This window comes from Monodelphis domestica, chromosome 2 (assembly GCF_027887165.1).
Source record: "Monodelphis domestica isolate mMonDom1 chromosome 2, mMonDom1.pri, whole genome shotgun sequence".
Lineage (NCBI taxonomy): Eukaryota > Metazoa > Chordata > Mammalia > Didelphimorphia > Didelphidae > Monodelphis > Monodelphis domestica.
Genome location: NC_077228.1, coordinates 479,397,662 through 479,416,537, shown reverse-complemented (window position 1 = coordinate 479,416,537; position 18,876 = coordinate 479,397,662). Strand labels below are relative to the sequence as shown.

The 18,876-nt window shown below is 41.5% G+C and overlaps 1 protein-coding gene across 4 annotated transcripts in view; it reads right to left on the bottom strand.

Annotated features, from left to right (window-relative positions):
- Positions 1 to 6,092: 6,092 nt before the first annotated feature.
- The window catches only part of AHCYL1 (adenosylhomocysteinase like 1), a 48,616-nt gene continuing 35,832 nt past the window's right edge, over positions 6,093 to 18,876 (bottom strand). For 3 of the 4 annotated variants that reach the window (XM_007485098.3, XM_056819182.1, XM_007485099.3), the window contains 14 exons: positions 18,612 to 18,712; positions 16,777 to 16,879; positions 16,115 to 16,209; positions 15,428 to 15,534; positions 14,890 to 15,006; positions 14,567 to 14,630; positions 13,433 to 13,521; positions 12,715 to 12,785; positions 12,164 to 12,258; positions 11,962 to 12,060; positions 11,630 to 11,698; positions 10,577 to 10,655; positions 8,574 to 8,694; positions 6,093 to 8,176 (listed from right to left, as the gene is read on the bottom strand). In XM_007485098.3, coding sequence (XP_007485160.1) covers positions 8,170 to 8,176; positions 8,574 to 8,694; positions 10,577 to 10,655; positions 11,630 to 11,698; positions 11,962 to 12,060; positions 12,164 to 12,258; positions 12,715 to 12,785; positions 13,433 to 13,521; positions 14,567 to 14,630; positions 14,890 to 15,006; positions 15,428 to 15,534; positions 16,115 to 16,209; positions 16,777 to 16,879; positions 18,612 to 18,712 — 1,217 coding nt within the window. In that variant the 3' untranslated portion in view covers positions 6,093 to 8,169. Of the gene's footprint in view, positions 8,177 to 8,569; positions 8,695 to 10,576; positions 10,656 to 11,629; positions 11,699 to 11,961; positions 12,061 to 12,163; positions 12,259 to 12,714; positions 12,786 to 13,432; positions 13,522 to 14,566; positions 14,631 to 14,889; positions 15,007 to 15,427; positions 15,535 to 16,114; positions 16,210 to 16,776; positions 16,880 to 18,611; positions 18,713 to 18,876 lie in introns of those variants that run through there. The other variant, XM_001381928.4, reaches the window with a different exon arrangement.

Genomic DNA, 18,876 nt, shown 5'->3' with positions numbered 1-18,876 from the left:
CTTGGCTCCTGCCGCCTCAGCCCAACTCTCGCACGGCCGTAGGGCCGCTTCTCTCGCGAGATTTGACCGCCCACCCAGATGCGCCCCCTCGCTTCCGCCATAGTGAGTGTGGCGACGAACGGAAGACGCCATCTTGAGAGTGGCAGTGTTCTCTAATCAGCCTCGGATTCTTCGGGGGGTCATCCAGCAACACGACGTAGGGTCAAACGAGGGCCCCATTATTTTCCAATGCTAGTTGTTATGTAGAACGCTCTATTTGGAGTCAGAGGACCTCATGACTGCTTGAGTTCTACAGCATAGGGGTGATGGAAAGAGCATCTAGATAGGAGTTTAAAACTTGGGTTCAAATGGCATTTCTCTACAGCCCCATCTGGGTTTCCTTCTTCGTAAAGTGAGGGGTTTATGCCAATCAATATACCAACAAGTATTAATTTATTAAAACTTTTCGTCTTAGAATCAGTACTGTGTATTGGTTCTAATTCTAAGGCAGAAGAACGGTAAGGGCTAGGCAATGGGAGTTGTGTCTGAAGCCAGATTTGAGTACTGGCTCTCCAGTCTCTAGACCTGACATTCAATCCACTGAGCCACTTAGCTGTTCCCCCACCCCAGGTATTAAGTGCTAACTGGATGCCTGCTCTAGAAAGGGGGTTAATGTCTCTTTCTTCGTCTTAGGGCTCTGAGGTGCCTTCCAGCCGAGGGAGAGAGCCATGCATAAAGTTCCAGGTAAATCAAATTACTACCACCCCCTTGACAGCCATCTCCCCTCAGATCCTGGTGGAGATCCAGGGCTCTGAACTCAGAGTCCTGGGAATAGCAGTGCCTCCCAGCAACTCCTGTGGACATGCAGCCTGGCAACTGTTCCTGCAAGTGCTATGGTCAGAACTACCGAAGACCCTGAAAACGAACATCACCAAAATCCTTGGCCCTGTCCAATGCTTCAACACTAGAAACTAATTCGGTGTGGAAATGGCATTTAGTTTTTTGAAATGACATTTAAAAAAAGAGACATCACTCTGGCTTTGCTAATACATTCTGAGAATCATGGGATTGTTCCATGTGACTTGTTAAATTTTTTTATGCGTTCTGTCCCCCAGCAGCATATGAAACTGCTTCATTTTCTATTTGTATCCCCAGTGCTTGTCAGCGTTTTGCTAAAAAAAAAAAAAAGCCAAGTGCTTAGAAATGCTTCATTCATTCATTTACCAGCAACTGGAGGAGTCAAAAAAAGCTTAATGTGTGAGGTTCCATTTGGACACTATCAAAAATTAGACAGGTGAGGAAGAAGCACATTCCAGGAGCACGAAGGACAGTTGGATGGGAGAAAAAGAACAAAGTAGGTGGAGTGTTGTGTGTGAGAAACAAGGAGGCATATCTGGCAGAACTGTGAGGTTAGAAAAGGAAAATTTATAGTAGGTGGAGGCCAGGCGGCAAAGGGTTTCAAATGCAAAACAAATTAGTTTGACCCTGGAAGTAATAAGCTCTAGAGGTAATAAGGACATGGTCAAACCTGTCTATGCTTTGGGCAATAACTTGGGCTGTTAGGTGGAAGATGGATAGAGAGGAAATAATTTGAAGCAGGGTGATCAGGTTATTATAGTTGTAAGTTGGTAAGGAGTCTAAACTGTTGGGTAAGTGGAGAGCTGGTAGAAGAGATGTTATAGGAGTAGAAATGACAAGATTAGCAACTGGCTGGATCTCTATAGTCCTTGCCAAACCCAAATCTTCTGATACTCCCTCTTTACTTCTTTCTCCTCTGTTCTAATTTCCAGGAATATAGCCTGTGGAACTCCACCAATATTTCTTCTAGGCTGGTACCCAAGCTAATCTGACCATGGGGACTAAGGATTTAGCTGGGAAAGGAAGAGGGAAGACCGAGGATAGGTCTTTTTTTTAACACAAAACATTCAAATTGGCATTTTTGTTCTGGCATCACCAGCTAGTACTTATTGGTAATAGGCCTGCTTCCATTGCCTGGGAAATGACCCAAGACAAATATGTACTCTTTCAAAGTCTTAAGAGTCAAACTTTATCAAAACCCTTGTCACCTCTCTCCTCAGCTAAGCAAATGCATGCAGCATTTGTGTCCTCTAAAGGTCTTTTCCAAGGCAAATTCATGACCCAGACACCTATCAAATAGCTTCTTTTAAAGGTATGAAGTTAGAAATTCTTCTGGAATAAAGCTTCATATCAAAGATTTGGAACTCAAAGGAATCTAGTCCAACCTAAAGGTATGTTTCCTTCAGCATAAAATGGAAGGTTCCTACTGACTTTCTAAGGTGCTTTCCAGCTCTAAATCTGATTCTCAGACGAAGATATGCTGTATTTCTTGTGCCACTGGATTGCTCTAAGGTTCCTTCCAGATTCAAACTCTATGATAGTCTTGGGACAAGTTCATATATCTGTTCGAGCCCGAGGAGCCTTGGTAATCTGAAAGTTCATCAAGTACTAAAAGTTCAGTAAGAACTGAATGACCTTTTCCATGAGGAAATGGAATATAGGCAGTTGGGAGGGGAAATCAGTATTGCCTCTGGGCCAGAGATTTTAGAGACTCCACTTTGAGAGAAGCAAGAAGTTGAGTTTACTGAAAGGACAGTTGGCCTCTTCTGAACTATGAGCAAATACAGCAGGTGGATCTAGAAAAGCGAGTTTTTATTTTGAATGAAGGCTCAGCTTTAGTCTTTTCCAATACCAGATCAATCCATGATCCTGCCATACATCTCATAACCATTGGTCCAGAGTGAAGCTAAGATCATGCAAAGGTCAAGATCTTCTGAATAGCATCATCTTCTCCTTGTAGGAGGGACAATGTCATATCACTATTACATTGATAGCCAAAGACTGTGGAAGGCAGAGAAGGCATTCTATTAAGTACCATAAACTGAAACTGCTACCTAGGGCGTTTGCTCACACAAATGAATCTTGGAATTATTTCTGACACCACCTAATTCTGCTTTAAGGCAGCATAAGATTAACTGGGCAGGATGACCCATTGATCCTCACAAGCTGGTTTAATTTGGTGGCAGATTTGGCTTTGCTGTCCAGATGTCAACAAAGGAAGGTCGTTCTCGACACTCATAAAGGTTGGGAAACTACGAAAAGTTTGCAGGAACGTCTGAGCCACAGGGAAGGGGAAAATGGGTGAAGCCTAGGGTGGATGAACACTAAAGCCTGGCAACACTGATGTGTGAACAGGTGAAAGCCTTTAAATTGGGAATGCCTCCTAACTGGGAATGACCCAGCTTTCTCACTAACAAATATGTAGAATCTGCCCACTCCATTATCAGATTTAGTTCTATCAGTAAGAGCCCATAACCATTTATCTAGTATGTTGCTCTGGGGGATTATTCATGGCCAGGTCTGGCCTAGACTCCCTCCAATTCCCTTAGCTGTGGCTTTGTGAGAAAGGAACAGGAGGTAAAGCGGATTAGGAAACGTTATCCCTGGTATTTTTTTGGCCATAGGTAATCTGGGGAGGAACCCATTAGTAATGAGGAAATGAAAGCACGCCACCTGCTGGATTTCCTGAGTGGCAGCAGCAGAGAACCAATTCTTGGACCTTTTATCTAAGCAGGCCCAAACTGAGGAGGGTAAATCTGCTCTGGCATGGATGCCTGCCATCAGGGAACAGTAGGGCAGCAAGGCGGGAGAGGTGATTTAGGCTGCGGTTCTCGGCCAATGGCACAGGAACCCCCCTGAACCCTCCCCTCGGATACCCTAGAGGTGCCTCTACACTTCTGTCATGTTTTGCTCCCGGGGCCATCTTCTGTTGTTCTTTCAGCACCTTCAAAAGCAGACCTTCAGAAACCGTGTCTTACAGGAACTAAACAAGCCAACTCTGGAGCTCAAATACAAGCATTTATAAGCGCTTGCCATGTGCCTGGTACTATGTCCAGAGTTGCACAAAGGCTAAGGGGAAAAAATGGTCCTGGCTACGAGGGGGGTCATCCTAGAATAGGGGAGGCAGCATGCAAATAATACAAGAAAAGGCAGAGTGGATGGAAGGGAATCTCAGAGGAAGGGCACTGGCCATGGCCCCATGCCCGGTAAGGTGGAAGGACCTCTTGCAGAAGGTGGGTTTTGAGCTGGCTTGAAAGTAAGCTGCCCTGAGGCAGAAGTGAGGAAGAACATTCCAGGCAGGAGGACTATCCAGTGAGGGAGCTGAGCATCACTTCTCTTAGAAGAGCCAGGCCAGTGTGGTGGGATCATACAATGTGCAACAAGATTGGAGAGGCCAGGTTGAGAAGGGCTTTAAATGCCAGATGGTTTTATAGTGCATCCCAGAGCTGAACAGTGGAGTTCACTCACTGGGAAATGGTCAATCATGAGTATGGCGCTGTCAGCCTACTAAAGCTCCCCAGACATACTACCATAACCTCCTCTCCTGGTTTCCACCTCTTACTCTCAGACTCAAATTCAAATCTACCACTAATCTTGGAAAGGCCATCTAAAGGCTTGATTCCCTATATCTGTGACTCCCCAACCCAAAATGTCCTTCCTTTCATATATGTACATTCTGCTCCACTGTAGTGTGTGTATGTGTGTTTAAACCCTTACCTTCCACCTTAGAATCAATACTATGTATTGGTTCCAAGGCAGAAGAGTAGTAAAGACTGAGCAATGGGGTTTAAGTGACTTGCCCAGGGTCACACAGCTGGAAAGTGTCAGAGGCCACATTTGAACCTAGGACCTCCCCTGTCTCTAGGCCTGCTTTAAATCTATTGAGCTACCCAGCTGTACCCCACCCCCAACTATAGTTTTAAGATACAAAAGGTCTCAAACAGCAACTTTCCTAACAATCTTTTCCATTTACAAGGCACACCTAGCAGAATAAGCACTACATACCCAACTGGAAATTTGTTGTCAGGAACAATTGGTTCTTCCTGCCTTCAGACTAGCTTACTATTCCTTTAGTTCCACTATAATTGTGACATTCCCATGTTCAAGATGCTTCAGTGGTTCCCCATTATTGAAAAAAGCGTCAACTCATGCTTCTAGGATTCAAAAGCTGCCACAATCTGAACCCAACCTCACCTTTCAACCTTATTTCCCACCACGCTTTCTAACACCCAGGCCAGTAGTTTTCAAAGTGTGGTCCCTAGAGCCCAAAGAGTCTGAGACCCAAGGTCAAAATGATTTTCATAATAATACCAAGATGATGTTTGCCTATTAAATGCTCCTTTTTCTAATTACATGTCTTGGTGAAGTTGGATTTTCTTACACTTCAATCAAAACAATGTATGACAGCAGACAATGCAAAAGCAGTTATGAGAAACCTTCTATTCTGTCAGAGATCTGCAAAAATATGTAAAACAATGACATTCTCACTAAATTTGTTTTGGAAAATAATTATTTTTCACAAAATACATAATTTATGTTTAACATGCAAAGGATTTACTATTATCTTAAAATGCAGTTTAAAATTTTATAATTTTAATTTATAAAATGGTCAATATTGATAGATATGGCCCATATACACAAAAGCACTTTGGAGTATCTTCAGTAATTTTTAAGAGTATAAAGGAGTTCTGAGACCAAAATTTTTAAGACCCACTGCTTTGGGAAAACCAATATACCAGAAGCCAGAAGCTCTGGGCTGTAGTCTTAGAGATTCAACCATTTAATAACTAAGTGATTCTGGACAAGCCACACATTTTTTGAGTCTCTAACACGGGTAATGCAGCCCTCATGTGCCCCCCCAATGGTTGGGAGGACAAAATGAGAATACTGGGTATTACTGTGGCATCTTTGCTGATAATAATAATCCTGTTGTTGTTCTTGGTGCTAAGGATGAGTATGTCTGTCCTCAACTCCCAATGGCCTGACCTGCTCCTTCCTTTCCTATACCTAGTTTAAATCATTCGTAATTGCCTTATCTTAAAGTTATTAGTAGGTCTTATTTTCCTTACTACTTCCTAGTCTTGAGGATAAAGACCATTATCTTATACAGCTTCAATTCCTTTGCAGCATCCTAGACAGCAAGACATGGGCTATCAGTATATACTGAATGTGGCTTTGACAAATGTCTCTTTTCAAACAACAGGTTATAAAAAAATTTTTGTGTTCCCACCAAGAAAGAGGCAGATCACCAGGAATTTTCTAATCGACTTTAATGATTATTGCTTATCTGCAAGGATTAATATTGCATTCATTAAAAATCATTCATATACAAAATAAACCTATTCCACCCAGGATGCTCTCCACATGCTCCCTCTAATCTAAGACATCTCATTCCATAATGTCCTTTGTAGCATGGCTTGAATAGAGATGGAGCCCTTATCTAATATTCCTATTGACACAGTCATAGATATGGGAGCAAGGAAGTAGGCCAAAGGGTAGCATGGACCTGGGCTATTTCCCGCCCACAGGGAAAGTCAGTGGGGACACCAATGGTCAGAATATCTCCTAATTGGGGCGGTAGTCTATTCTCTTTGGAAGAACAGATACAAACTAGGTCTGCCTTGGGAAAATGGGACTCCAATAGCATCTCTGGAGAAGAAAGCATGGTCACGCTGACAAGGGACTAAACGTGGCAAAAAGAGGAAAGGAAAAGGAGAAATATTTTGGCATGAGGCACTGTCTCCTGTTAGGAAGGAATAGGTTGGAAGTTTTCTTTTCTTGTGTTCCTGGTTGTAATCGCTATCTCTCTGGTCAGCAGCAGTAGAGAAATCAAGGGTCTAAATTCCCAATACCAACTTATGAACCAGCTCAACAGCACTACAGTTCAAAGCTAGTTTAGGGCAATTGGGGTTTTGAACAAGTATGCACTTAAAAGCCACTGTGGTCAAAACTCAGTTTACCATGCAGAGACACTGGCAAGCTCAATTTGTGGTTAAAGGATATATTTCTCTGGTATTTCAGAAAATGGCTCTGTGGGTCTCCAACAAGTACAAGTCAGGTCCTACTAGCCACATTCACTTGCCTTGAATAGATGTACTTTGAATACAGAGACTTTAATTTCCTTTTGCTGGATGCACTAATCAAATGACATGGAGTGAAATGCCGGGCTAATCTCAACACAGCCTGAAGTCGCAGACAAGTCATTCTCTCACCCAGACCCCAGCTACCAATTTTCTACCCACCACCAGCTACTGCAGGTATATTCAGGAATAGATGGGTGGCTGACCAGATATGGGCTCCTTAGGGACACAGCCTCAAAAAGCAATTCAATGCTTTATACTGAGTGATTGTTTAATAAATTCACCTTCAGCACAAGCAATACAGTGGAAGAGCTGATGGAATGAGCAGCTATGGCCCCAATTCACTGACGCTATAAAACTGTGGGCTAGAAACAAAGCAGCCTCCCATGGAGTCTGAGCCCAGCAGCTTATTAGACATGGCTCTGCACCCTCCTTATCAGGTATCTAAAGGAGAAAGAGGGACGGGCACCTACCAAGTGCCAAGCAGTTCCACAAGAGTTAACTCTAAAAAATTTCCTTAATAAAAAAAAAAATTATACAACAGAAACTGGTGTTGAAAGAGAAATTTCAGTTGAGTCAGGTGCAGCCTGGCTAAAAACTAGAGAAGAATGAGGAAGGCGTCCTGGGACTGGAGGATGTGCTCTGGTCCTGATGGGCGGTTGAGCTTTGAACAGGCACCCACTGGCCAGTGTTCCTCGGAACCAGTGAGGGTGTCTTGCACAAGAAATGGCCTATGACTTCTGAGGGAAATCAATGAACATGCACAGCCTACAATCTCAACTACCCAGCTGGGAGGTACCACCTTTGCTCCTCCAGCAGTCATGAAGAAGCCCTGATTCAGCAGCTAAGAAATGGGCTCTTTTAAGGCAATTTAGACATTGCAAATTGTTCCACATAGAAAAGAGTACCTTAGTGTTTTCTGTTATTAAGGTACCCCATTAAGACTAAGGTGCCCCAGGACGGGTAAAGGTAACTATAGGAAAGTATCACCTCTCCTAGCTAAGAAAACGAATTCCTTCTGTAGTGACTAGGGTAAGAAACCTTGAACCCTTGGTTTCATCTGTAAAGCTAGGAAACAAATCCCTGTGCAGTTTAGCGAGCTTAGACAGACAAAGATATGAGAAAAGGAGTATTAAACCACAGCGAAAAGAAATTCAAGAAAAGAGTAAAATGAAAATAAAAGTTATTTTAAAAAATATTTCTTTAAAAGTTATGTGGTTCTGTGTGGACTGGTCCTCTGCAATATGGTCCATCAGTATCTGTAATAAAAGGAGATTAATTGGTCAGTTCTTGCCTTTCATATGAGAGAATTCAAGAAGAGCCTGAATCCAACATACAACCTTACTCTTTTCAACACCTCAAGTTAGAAATCCTTACCTAACCAGGAAGACTCACTTCTTCAGTATTTTTCTCTTTCACAAATATCTATTTCTGGTAATCCAATTTAGGACCCTAACTTGTGCCCCATAGAGCTTCATTCTTTACTTACACTGTTTGAGGTAAGATTTCATTGTTTACTTCAGAAGTAGAGTTCTTGCACCCCTGCCAACCAGGCCCATTATCTGGTCTTCAGTCAAAATGGCCCATTTTTTTCAGTAGGCTAGACTTGAAGAAAGGCTTCTCCTCCCCATCTGTCCCTTCCTCTCCCAAGGTTACCTGTAATAATTGGGCTTGAATGGCCCGTTTTTGTTGAGTCCCAGATATTTTGCTTGGTCATCTGTCAGCTCTGTCAGATGGGCATCAAATGAAGGCAGGTGCAAACTGGCCACATATTCATCTAGGAAAAGCAAAGAAAGCAGCTGAGCTTTCTGGCTGGCTGCTTCATGTGAGGCCCTTGAGTTACAGCCTCACGTTCCCCTGCTCTTGACTCACCCCACTGTCAAGGTCAGGAAACAGCTGGTAGTATAACTAACATTGCATAAAATGTTCATTTGGTCCTTAGTTCAATAGCCTTGGAGATAGTTGGCTAAACTACTGGGTTAGTGGAGCACATACTCACTTTTTCAGATGAATGTTATCTAGCCATACCTCTTCAATCTGTCCTTGTGAAATGTGAGATTTTACATTTTCTCTATTAAATTTCATTCTTTTAAGAGTTGGCTTATTCTGGAAAATGAGGGGCTGCCCTTCAATTGGGGAATGGCTGAACAAATTGTGGTATATGTTGGTGATGGAATACTATTGTGCTAAAAGGAATAATAAAGTGGAGGAATTCCATGGAGACTGGAACAACCTCCAGGAAGTGATGCAGAGCGAAAGGAACAGAACCAGGAAAACATTGTACACAGAGACTGATACACTGTGGTACAATTGAACATAATGGACTTCTCCATTAGTGGCGGTGTAATGTCCCTGAACAATCTGCAGGGATCTAGGAGAAAAAAAAAACCACCATCCACAAGCAGAGGACAAACTGTGGGAGTAAAAACACCGAGGAAAAGCAACTGCTTGACTACAGGGGTGGAGGGGACATGTCTGAGGAGAGACTCTAAATGAACACTCTAATGCAAATACCAAAAACATGGAAATGGGTTCGAATCAAGATTACATATGATACCCAGTGGAATCGCGCGTCGGCTATGGGATGGGGGGGGGGGGATGATCTTTGTATCCAATGAATAATGCTCGGAAATGACCAAATAAAATAATGTCAATTAAAAAAAAACAAACAAACACAAAAAAGAGTTGGCTTATTCTAACCTGATGAGGTTTTTTTGGATCTTGATTGACCGCTAATGTGCTCAACTATTTTTATTAACTTTGTGCCTATCTGATAAATATATCACTTATAACTTTATTTAAGGTACTGATAAAACTGTTCAACAGTTTAGGGCACAAGGGAAGATGCCTAGGGCACTTCACTAGAGACTGTCTTCAACTTTCTAACTTCCTAGTGCCAAATTATTCATGATTCCTCTTTGGCTTTGAATCTAACAGCACAAATCATTTAATTCACTTCTTCCCATCTTGTCCCTAAGAATAACTTAAGAAATTTGTCAAATGTTTTGTTAAAATCTAAGTAAATTACATCTGTAGCATTCTCTTATTCTATGAGGATAAGAAGTTTATTTACTTTGCACAAGAATATCCATTAAATGATAAAGGTTCACAGAGGCAATCACAATCTCAAGTTTATATAATGCACCTAGGTTGACAAAATCCTTTCCTCACATGATCCCTAAGGCAAGTCATGCAGGTTATTTCTTTCTTCCTCTTACATGAGAAAACAATGGCCCAAAGTAGGTCAGTTATTGATTTGTGAAAATAGTTTGATGAAAGCCAAGATGTGAATTGAGGTCTTCTGCCTCCCAGGCCCAGGGGGAATGCTCTAGGACAGCGATGGCAAATCTTTTAGAGACCGAGTGCCCAAATTGGAACCCTCACATGACTTGTGACACCTCCCCTCCTCCTCCACCCAGCACCTTACCCCAGACAGGGGAGGGAAGAAGTGCTCCCATTGGGTTGCTGGGCAGAGGGGCAGGTGATGGGAGAAATGTCCTCAGGTATGCATGGAGAGAGAGAGGGGAGCACTCCCCTTCAGGCATGTGTGCCATAGGTTCACCAACACAGCTCTTAGGCTTGATGGGCATATTCTCCTCCTCCATGCAGTGATGCACACTGTTGGATGGGCAGGGCAATTCTGCCTGCTTTTCACTCACCCATCTTCTTAGGTAGCAAGTATACATCCTGTTTGTATCGTCCTTCAGGGGCATTGTAGAGTTCTATCAGAGCCAAGGCCTATGGTGAATAAAATGGGAAAAGATGAGGAAAAAAATCAATTCTTGCCCAGAAGGATTAGCCTAAGCTAACAGCAATCTAGAAGTCCTATTTTATGTGGTTTTCCAAAGCATTGGCCTCATACTGTGCTAGACATCAACCAATACCATATGACCAGGGTCTATTTAAGTTCTCAGTAAGGGTAAAGACTAAACAGAACTGTGCAGTCCACATGTTTTCCAGAATGGTTCAGTATAACTTAGACACTGAGTATTAATTCTGCTGGCAGAGTTTTTGTTTCTTGTAAAGAAAGTACAGTGATCCTTCACCTATTGCAGGAGTTATGTTCCAGAGACCCCTGTAATAGGTGAAAAACCACGAAGTAGTGGTGTTATATTTATTACATATATATATCTATATATCTATATCTATATATCTATATATCTATCTATCTATCTATCTATATATATATATATACACACACACAAATATATATGTATTTTTTTAAGGCTTTATAATCCTTTCCCACTCTCCTATAAACCTTTCCCACACTCTTATAAACATTGAGCTAATCAGCACCCAGGATATTGAACACAGCATTATGGTTGTGTCACCTTTCATTCCATCAGCCAATACAGATATGCCTGCTTTGTACTCAGTCATGTACAATCTCACATTGGCAAACTTGCACAAAAGTATGGTATTCATCTGCAAAATCCCACAATATAGCAAAAACTCCATGATACAGAATTAGATTTTTTTAAAAACTCGTGATACAGTGAAGCTGTGATAAGTGAACCACATATAGTGAGGGATGACTGTATTTTAAATTATCCCTGGTTGAGTTATGTTTTCAGAAGAACTTCAAAACAGGCATAAAGTAAAGACATTACTGGGGAAAAAAAAGTCCTCTGTTCAAAGATGAGTACAAATTCTCCTATGGTTATAAGAACTCTTATCTCTTTCCAGGTATCCCAGTATTTGGGCCAACATACCTGAGTTGTAGCAGTGATGGAGAGAACAAAAGTGGGGACTGTAGAACAGCTCAGATTAAGTAGGCGACCCTGAAGAAAATGCAAGAAGTAGAGACCAATGTGGGGATTGGTTCTATTGTTATTCATGGTTGTAAATCCAGGTGACACAGGAGTCAGTCTACTACAGGATGGGATGCAAAGTGTGCCATTCTAATCTAAGTTCTAGTTCTCTGCACCCTTATGTCCCACACCCCTAACCCCAGCCCTTGATGGGTAGTGCTCCCACTGTGAATAAAGCTCACCAGACACAGAGCTGTCCTACCCCACACTGAAATCAGCCCCCTTCTGTATACCTCTGCCAGGAGGACAACACGTTTGCCGTCTGGCCAGATGACATGGTCCACCTGAGAGCGTACTCGCTCCCAAGTCAATTCTGGTGTTCGGAGGCTTGTCTGGAAGGAAGAAAACAAGTTGAACTATAGGTTCAAGGAAAAGAAGTGAAAACCAAAGTTTAAGACAATGGCCAATCAGGATAAAATGAAAGAGGAGCCTTACTACATCAATTTCAGTGTTTGAATGGCCCATGTTGCACACAATGCAGCTATTCTTCATTCGGTCCAAGTGTTCCCGGGTCACCACATTTTTATTTCCTGGAGGGAAGAAGGGTTGGAAAAAAGGTATACTAAGGAATGAAGGTATCAATGGAAAGGCTGAATGGTTCTGGCATCAGTTATGCAGAGAAGAGCTTTCAGACATTTAGGAGAAAAAGGAGATGGCTAGGTTCCGTGACAAGGCTAAGAAAGCCAAAGAAGCCAGCAGGCAAAGAAGATGCCATTCTTTAGAAGTCCTTCTGACTCAGTTTTTAGTCCAGAAGAGTATAAAACTAAATATAGGCCTCTGTTGCCTTGTACAAACTTCAAATGCCAGAATATGTCTCAGACTCTGCTTGTTCTTTTAGGTCAAGAGTTTGCAAACTTTCTGGTCTCAAGACATTTCTACATCTAAAAATTATTGAGGATCCCCAAAAGTTTTTGTTTATGGGAATTTATTTATCAATATTTATTGTACTAAAAAGTCTTGAATCACCCATAATCTTTTATAGCTACCTGTGCAAGTTATCACCACATCCACTTGTCGAATGACTTCATTTAACTTCACCACCCGGAACCCGTCCATACTAGAAGAAAAAAGAGATAAATGAGTAAGCAAGAAGGCAGCAAGACAGAAGCCTGGCCACTCAAATGTGAGACTCAATCACATCTCAAGACAGGTTTGATATTACCCCTTTACAGTGATCACACAGGCTATGCTGAGTTACTGACTGTCCTTTTTTTTTTTTTAAACCCCTTCCCTTCCATCTTAGAATCATTACTGTGTATTGGTTCTAAGGCAGAAGAATGGTAAGGGCTAGGCAATGGGGGTCAAGTGACTTGCCCAGGGTCACACAGCTGGGAAGTGTCTGAGGCCAGATTTGAATCTAGGACCTCCAGTCTCTAGGCCTGGTTCTCAATCCACTGAGCTACCCAGCTGCCCCCCCCCCCCCCCGACTGTCCTTTTGAGATAACTCAAAGCTTTAATATGGACAAGAGAAACACCAAAGACCTTGGAATCAAGGGATAGTTTTTCTGTAAACTATGATGGTTAAGCTGCCCAAAAGGCCTTATTTATTAGACTAGCCAAAGGTTTCCAAAATATACACTCCACATTCCTCTTGGATTCCTTTAGGTATGAAATATCAGCTTATAGGGACAGGGAAGTACAAAGATTACAGTTTTTATACCAGGGACACAGTTTTAAATCTGCTGACTGATCACTGCTCCTTACCAGGCCTGAAGAGCACAGATAGGGTCAATCTCTGTGATGTAGACTATTGCTCCAAGGGCCTTCAGAGCAGCACAACATCCCTTTCCCACCTGCAAAGCAAAAAAAAAAAAGAAATTGAGCTCTCAGACCTCTGAGTCTGATGTGTTCAGAAAGCTCAGTTAGTCTCTTAGTATTGGAATTCAGCCCTTTTGTAGGCCTTCAACTGAATTTAATCTAGAGAACAGAAGCAGAGCAAAGTGAATACAGAGTACACTATACATTCTATGCTAAACCAGTAATTTACACCAGAAGCACAATGTCTAGAAGGGTGAAAACAAGAAAAGAAACCGGGGAGCCGGGGACAGGGAATTATTAGGTGAATCAGGCCAAGGTAAGGCAATAGCCATCTTACCTCTCACTCTATAAAAACCTGCAAGCTCTTACTACAGAGGTTATGGCCTTAAATAGAACCTCATTATCTTGGCAGACCACCAAGATGACTGGATGGAGAGGGGGGCAGTGTGTGAATAAAGCAGATCTTTTCTCCACCAAGGCATACAGTTCTTAGGACGAGGCTAAGCCTTCTTGGTAAGTCATAAATTTAATGGTGATTATTATCCTTCCCAACCCCAAGAAGATACAATCTCTAGAAAAACCTGCCTGGTGCTGCAAATAGCAAACAGCTATTTATCTGACAGCTCATCCTTAGCTTTTGTTGTTGTTTTTTAAAGGCCAGTTCATAATACCATATTTCAGGCAAAGCACAGATTTTCTGTGGCTACAGGCCAATTTTACAATGAAAAAAACTCCACAATAGTGATTTGTTCCATTTGAGACAGCTATAATCTGTGCAACCCTGAATTTAGACTTTTATTCCATGGTGATATTAATGAACTACTAGTAGAGTTAAAATCTGACCCAAAACTCATAAAAAGCTACTATCATTAAGGAGCACAATGCAAACATTCCATTCTATTCTCCCCATCCTGCTCACAATACAATAGGTAAATTGATTTTACAAGTCTATCTACAAGTAAAAAAAGCTAATTTCCATGAGGAGACATTATTTAAAAGCACCAAGAAAGCCCAAGGGACAGGGATCCTAAGGAGATGGGAGGGGAGCTCAAAGAAGGCTGCCAAAACTCAGCTATTTACCTCGCCATACCCACACACCACCACTTGTTTCCCTCCAAACATCACATCTGTGGTCCTCTTGAGGCTGTGGGAAAAGATGAAGGTGCCATTCAAATGCAATCCTAGTGTGAGGATTTCACAGAGGTAGGTGCCTCAGGGAAAGGATACTGAACTAGGGTCTCTTGAAAGGGGTTTCACAGGCACCCATTTAAAGTAAAGGAAAGCAATAGTTATTAGTCCAGGTGAGGCAAGGCTGCTGGTGCCAATAGGATCAAAGGCTGAAAGCTTTAAGCTACCCCTCTCTCCCCTTTCTCACGGGTCTGATACTTGCAGTCTCTACTTACCCATCCAAGATTGACTCTCGGCAACAGTAGAGGTTATCAAACTTCTGTTTGGTAACAGAGTCATTGACATTCATGGCTGGAACACAGAGCTTGCCAGCTTTGGAGAGCTGGTACAGCCTAAGAAGAGGAGAGACCACAAATATAAATTAACTGACTAAAAGTAAAAGGTGAGAACAACTGCATAATTCCCTTTCAAGCCCAGCCCTACCCTTGTCACCCCTACTTCCCAAGGATTTCAGTAAAAAAAAAAAGCCTATTCCTTGTCTTTCCTCACTCATAACTTTTAGAGAAAGGCTTGGAGAAGTTTACTTCTCTATAAAAGTGACGTATCTCCCTAGACTCACCTGATTCAAAGGGAGAAAAAAATGTGGATCATAATTGGAAGTGACCTTCTTTTAGGGCCCCCCATCTTTCAAAAACAAAAACTCAAGAGTCAGCCTTTGACTAATGAAAATAGGCTTAACACAGCCCAGCAGAAATGACAATAAGAACTTGCTGATGCAAAGGCAAGAGGGGCAACTACCCCAAAGGCTGTTACCTGTGTACACCAGTCACGCTCTCCTCCACAATGCCTCGGATCTTCTTAAACACGTTTGGGTACTTCTTATAAACCCAGTGAGTTAAGTCTCCCCCATCATCCAGGATCTACAGAACAGCCAGAAGACTTCTATGGGCATTCAGGCTGCTGACACTGGGGGAACTTTGGACTCACTTTCTGAACCAATAGTGAGTCTACAGTGCCCTCTTATAATTAGGAGCAAAGAGGCACACACAAGAGACATATTTGGCTTTGTTGGACATGAAAAGGACCAGAACTAGGCTCTAGGTCTTAGTCCCAATATGGAACAGTGGGCTCTGCAAAACCCAATTTCCTCTAAGATTTGAGGTATACAAAATGCTTTAATGCAACAAGAGAGCTTCTGAAGCAGGAAGAAAAGTCAGATCTATATTTTAAAATATATCTTTGAGTAATTTCTTCATTTCCCATCTGCTATTTCAGAGCCAGAAACATCTGGCTACTCTTTCTTCTTCCTCTAACTCTATACCCAACCCTAAGACCCTTCTTGACAAGTAGCAAATGAAAATATTAAAAGGAACAGTCAGTGTACATGACAAAACACCTAGAACAGATTCAGTAAAGGGTGTCATGTTTGGAAAAAAGAGGAAAGGAGGAATACAAGACCTTGTCTAGAGGTCAGGAAGGAAATACTTGTTTGCTTTTTACCATGTTGGCTTGCCAACCATCCATGTTCACACAACGGTCAATACACCACCAAAAGTCATCCTCAGACTCTCCCTTCCATGCAAACACTGCAACACCTAGAAAGAAGTCAACACAATTAGTTTATTCCTCTTTTTGGTTAAGTATCTCCTAGAAATATTTCTGAAACCAGTGGGAAGAACAAAGAGTCACAAGGAAAAAATTATCTGGAGGGAATGTAAAACCAGAGGAGCCAAACTACCATTTTGAGTTTGGCAATGACTGGTGAAAGGACTGAGATACTGGAAGCTTCAAGCACTTTAAGATCCTCAGAAAGCTATTACAAAATTAAGAGCATCTAACTTCAAAGCACTGTAAGCAGAAACACTTCTCCAAGCATGGAACTTGCTAAAGCAATGAATACCTGAATAACTGGCAGTCTGAGTGAAATGGTGATATTAATTTTGTCCATCCTTCAATAATGTCCATCCTTCAAATGGACATCTACAAATAGGCACAATTCTAGAATTTGTTTTATAAAAATAACTCTGCACCAGGGATGAATTATAAGGAACTACACCCCCCCTCCCTGCCAACCTTATTGAAATCCTACTGTAATTGAAGCATAAGACAGTTCTTAGGTATCTTTGTCAGGGCAAAGATGGTACAAAATGTAACTAACTTACCAGCTTCAGCCAATGCAGCGGCAACCTCATTCTGAGTGGAATAGATGTTGCAAGCCGACCAACGGCACTGAGCCCCCAGGGCACAGAGTGTCTCAATCAACACCTATGCACACAGGTAAGAAAACAAGGTGAGAAATGGGAGGCCATGACAGTTAAAGAGCAGCCTAAAGAAGCCACAAAGGCCACTCACAAGCTCTGATGTAACAACTGTGACATAGAAATAAAAAATACAAACTACTGAGGCAGTAGAGGGGCATCTTACTTAATGGAAAAGATAAATGCCATAAAAGTATAAATCAAGAGGGTAGCTGGGTATCTCAGTGGATTGAGAGCCAGGAGGTCCTGGGTTCAAATTTGACCCTGGACACTTCCTCGTTGTGTAACCTTGGGCAAATCATTTAAACCCCACTGCCTAACCTTTACCACTCTTCTACCTTGGAACCAATATACAGCATTAATTTTAAGACAGAAAGTAGAGGTTATTTTTTAAGGGTACAAATCAAAGTTAAAATGACAAAAAAATGATAAATGCTGAGGGAATGTGGGAAAATTGAGATACTGATGGTGGAATTGTGAACGAATCCAACCATTCTAAAGAACAATTTTAAAACTATGTCCAAAAGGCTTTAAAACTGTGCATACCCTTTGATCCAGAAATACCATTACCAGGCCTAAATCCCAGAGAGATTTTTTTAAAAGGGAAAATGACCTATATGTAAAAAAAAATAGTAGCACTTTTTGTGGTGGCAAAGAATTGGAAACTGAGGTAATGTCCATCAACCTGAACAAGTTGTGGTTTATGACTGTAGTGAAATACTACTGTGCTCTGAGAAATGATAAATAGAAAATTTCAGAAAAAGCTGGAAAGGCCTACATGAATTGAAACAAAGTGAACAAAACCAGAAGAACATTGGACACAGTAACAGAAATACTGTATGATGAATAATTGTGAATAACATTCTTTTTTTTAACCTTTAGCAATAAGGGCTAGGCAATGGAGGCTTAGTGACCTGCCCAGGGTCATACAGCTAGGAAGTGTCTGAGGACGGATTTGAACCTAGGACTTCCAATCTCTAGACCTGGCCCTCAATTCACTGAGTCACCTAGCTGTCCCTGACTTGATATTCTTAGCAATATTAGTAATCCAAAACAATCCCCAAGAGCTCATAATACCATCCACCTCCAGAGAAAGATTGATAAGAGTCTGAATACAGACTAAACATACTCTATTTCACTTTCTTCATTTTTTTTTGTTCTGAATTCTCTTGCAAAAAAATGACAAATATGAATAAATGTCTTATATTACTGCACATGTAAAATCTGTATCAGAGTTTGCCACCTGTCTCAAAAAGGAAAGGGAAGAAAAGGAAGAAGGGAAGAATCTGGTTCAAAACTTAAAAAAAAAATGAAATTAATTGAAATTGAATTAATTGAAATGAATTTTTAAATTGCTTTAACCATGTAATTGAGGGGAAAAAATATCACTTTAAAAAAGTGTAAATTAAGTAATATTTTAAGAATATGTCAACGGACCTTCCTTGCTATATATAAAGGAATAAATAATATGGAAAAATCCTTTTGCATGTTTTTAATACCTTTGCTTTTGTAAATTCAGCTCTCCATAGCATGTGTACATAAAATGAGCTACATTTATACAAAGGAATATCTATAGAAAATTCAATCCTTCAGTAACAGAAAGACAATACCTAATAAAGTTTAAGGGTTAGTTAGATGAGGATGGAGATGAAGAATCTAGGTTAAATCCTAGTCACAGCACATTTCTCTTTTCTACTTTATTATGAAGCTCCTTCCATTCCCCCAATGTATTTACTCACTGCAGTCTGGGCTGTGATGTGTGTACAGCCCACTATTTTAGCACCAGCCAAGGGCTTCTCCCCCTGAGCACGTTTCCTGAGTGAAATCAGAGCAGACATGTCTGTGAAAGAACAGAGATTTGAGCTAGGACTGCACTAGTAATCTCAATCTCACAAATTCTGCCAAAACACACTGTGAGGCAGGGTCCAGTTCACCCAATGAAAACCCATTATGGCAAGTCCAGTTGAGGCCAGGTAGCAGAAGGCAGAAAAGCACCAAGCACAT